Source organism: Sinocyclocheilus rhinocerous, unplaced genomic scaffold, assembly GCF_001515625.1.
Source record: "Sinocyclocheilus rhinocerous isolate Xijiao unplaced genomic scaffold, SAMN03320098_v1.1 scaffold641, whole genome shotgun sequence".
NCBI lineage: Eukaryota > Metazoa > Chordata > Actinopteri > Cypriniformes > Cyprinidae > Sinocyclocheilus > Sinocyclocheilus rhinocerous.
In genome coordinates this window covers 93,833-97,196 of record NW_015624257.1, presented here as the reverse complement: position 1 = coordinate 97,196, position 3,364 = coordinate 93,833, and the positions used below count along the sequence as shown (strand labels likewise).

The 3,364-nt window shown below is 47.8% G+C and overlaps 1 protein-coding gene across 1 annotated transcript in view; it reads right to left on the bottom strand.

The window, feature by feature from the left end:
• LOC107740042 (junctophilin-1-like) overlaps window positions 1-3,364 on the bottom strand; it is a 49,408-nt gene that overhangs the window by 6,470 nt on the left and 39,574 nt on the right. The window contains exons 4-5 of the mRNA XM_016552321.1: window positions 709-1,394; window positions 524-620 (exon numbers count right to left, since the gene is read on the bottom strand). Coding sequence (XP_016407807.1) covers window positions 540-620; window positions 709-1,394 — 767 coding nt within the window. The 3' untranslated portion in view covers window positions 524-539. The remainder of the gene's footprint in view (window positions 1-523; window positions 621-708; window positions 1,395-3,364) is intronic.

Below are 3,364 nucleotides of genomic sequence, written 5' to 3'. Positions count from 1 at the left end.
GAGAGCCAAACACACTCTGTTCAAACACTAAATTCTCTCAAGAATCAGGCAAGAACAGAAACCGCCGCTAATGCATCGCATTAAGCTTGTTCAACTCCCTCGAGAGGCGAACACGCTCGTGCAAACGCTGACAAAAACTCGAGTACAGACCTCTGCTCTAGTAGTTCCGCGAATGCAAACAGTGAGCGCATCCTTATCCCTCGTGAGTCAAACGCATGTGCTTCCGTACACAAGGCTTGAAGACAAAGAAGAGGATGACGTTTTCCGTAGGTGCTCTTTTATACCCGCACTCGCTTTATTGTTTACGTCATAGGCTGCCGCCTGCCAATGTCAAGTTCATTGTCGTTTTTTCATTCATGCTTTAGACACCGGTCACGCTGGAGGCGTTCCCCTAGCGCCCTCTAGAGGACGCAGCGTGGAGTTCCCTTTTGAAAGGGAACTGATTATTAAATCTACTTCAATAATTTTTGTCATTTACAACTTAGAAAAATCAAGTATAATGTATAAAGATAAAAAAGCTTACCTGAGATGGTAGTGTTTCATGTAAGGAAATGGACAAAAATAATTGCCAATCCAATATTCAAAAGCATCACCATGGCAACCAATATTGAGTTAGGACCCTGGGTAAAAAGACATATGATGTAACAATTCCAGCAACAATCCATAAAACACACATAAACGAAACACTTAAAGCAGCCAAGCACTTACAGATTCTTCCGCTGCTGCATCGGCCATATCTATGCTGGCTTTCTTGGTTTCAGCTAAGCTCTTTGGTTTGATAGACTCTTGTTTCCTGATCTTGGGCTCTGGTTTGGGAGTGGACGTCCTGACCAGTTTGGGTGGTGGAGGCATCCTGGCCAGGTTAGACTGTGTCATCTCAGGCTCTTCATCTTCTGGTTCCTCTGGTGGAGGCAACTTCACCACCGGCTTCACATAGTAACTGTGATAAGCAGCATGTAGCTGCCCATTACCTGTGCTGGCAGGTTTGGGCTGGGGTTCAGGGGCCTTGGGGGGCTTTGGTGGTGGCACGTCCTGTAGCTTGATGGCCGGTACAGGAGGAGGGGTGGATACTTTGGTGATCTCTGCCACAATCGAGGCTCTCTCTTCTTTGCTTATCTTGCGAGCAACACTACTACTGTCCTTGCTTATCTTTCGGGCTACGCTGCTGTTGTCTTTGCTTATCTTCCGGCTGGCGCTGGGGTTGGGTGGCTGGCTCTGATGAGGGGAGAGAGGAGGTGATGGGGTTGGGCTTTGGGCAGGAGAGTGGCTTGGAGTCGTGCCGCGCCGATAGAAAGGGCTTCCAGAAGGCTTCTCCTTCTTCTTCTCCTCTTTAGGTGCTTCCTCCTTAATCTCCTCCACTGATTCGCTGAACTTTTGTTTGATGTAGTCAAGTCCTGTAAGGAAGGGATAAAATGTTGGAGTAAGTCAGAGAAATTACAAAATCACAAAAGGCAGGCCAACACAACTTTTTTAGTATTTTTAAGTATTTTTCATAAGGTACAACAAACTTCATATATTGTAGCCAAATCCCAGGCTATTGGGGGGCTATAAATTAAAATAGATTTTTTGTTTATAAAACACAGTTTATATATAAATATTAGGGATGCACCGATACCACTTTTTCCAGTACTCGCCCGATACCGATACTTTTATTTTTGGTACTTGCTGATACCGAGTACCGATACCAATATTTTATTGCATTTGTAAATTTTTTAAATATTGGGTACAGAAACCAAAAGAGTATGTATAATGTTAGTTGGTTAACTTCATTTATCAAATAGATACAGTCAAACCAAAATTTTATCTGGCACCTTCAACATTTCTCACATTATCAGTTTATTCGCTATAGTTCAGAAAATGGTAATAAAATATAACAAGAACTCAAGAGTTAAATTCAGTCAGAACAAATTCAGCTTGATAATGTTAGATAACTTTGATAGAAAGGTATGTAGCCTAATGGATTACAATCAACCAAAAATTAGACAGCTGTTAGTATGTGTCATGTGTATGTTCCTGTTTAGTTCCTGTTGTCCTTATTTGGTCCTTCAAGTTCCTTTTCCCATTATTAGTATCACCTGTTCCTTGTTATTAGTTATCCCCATCACCTGTCTGCCCCTCGTTATCTGCCCTATTTAGTTCTAGCCCGTTCTGTTCTCCCTTGTCTAGAATTGTTTGTCAACTCCTTGTGCTACGTGTGATTCCCTGAAAAATAGAATTAAACTCCTTTATTTTGTACTCCTGGTCTCCTCGTTCCTCGCTCCGTGCTCCTCACAGTAGCAACCCATGACAGAATTCCAGACCACACAAAAAGTAAGCGGCGCCTTTCTTACCCGAATTTGTTTTTCGTTTTTTGAATAGTTTTTTTGTTTTTTCCCCCATTCGTTTCTCCCCGTTCAAATGGAGGAATGAGCGAGGTTCCTTGCCTTGGCTCATACGAGCCCCGACCCGATTGTTCTCGCGAGGGTGTTCGTGCCACTCCCGTGTTTATTTTCCGGTTTTTCAAAGTGTTTTTGTTTTCCGTTTGTTTTTTCCCCCGAGATTATGGAGGAACGAGCGATGTTCATCGCCGTGGCTCAGACGAACCCCGACCCTGTCAGCTACGCGAGGGCGTTCGTGCCACTCGCCCTCGCCAGCTCCCTCGAGGGGGAAACCCTTGTGATGCTGTTCCGGATCGGGATAACTTACCATCGCCACGCGGAGCTCCCAGACACCACCAACCTCGGATGGAAGGAGACAGTCAGCCGGTGTCTGGAGAGTCTCCGATCCGGGACCCATCTGACGGCAGTTCCCGAGTCAAGTCAGCTGGCTGTTAATGTGGCAAGCCCAAAGGACGTTAATGCTGTGCCTACTCCTCCAGAGCGCCCTCCAGCGCCAGCTCCTCGTAAACACTTCCCAGTCCCAGAGGATCTCGTTCCTCAGTCACGGCCAGGAGAGCCGTTCCCAGAGGATCCCGTTCCTCAGTCACGGCCAGGAGTGCCGTTCCCAAATCCCCAGTTAAGCCCAGGAAGGGCACCTGATCCCCACCCAGGGAGGGCTCCTGTTCCCCAGTTAAGTCCAGGGAGGGCTTCAGATCCGCAGTTAAGCCCCGGGAGGGATCCTGATTCCCCGTTAAGCCCAGGGAGGGCTCCTGATCCCCAGTCAAGCCCAGGGAGGGCTCCTGATCCCCAATCAAGCCCACGGAGGGCTCCTGATCCCGAGTTAAGCCCAGGAAAGGCTCCAGCCCCAGAGCTCGCTCCAGTGTCGGCTCCAGCCCCAGAGCTCGCTCCAGTGTCAGCTCCAGCCCCAGAGCTCGCTCCAGTGTCAGCTCCAGCCCCAGAGCTCGCTCCAGTGTCAGCTCCAGCCCCAGAGCTCGCTCCAGTGTCGG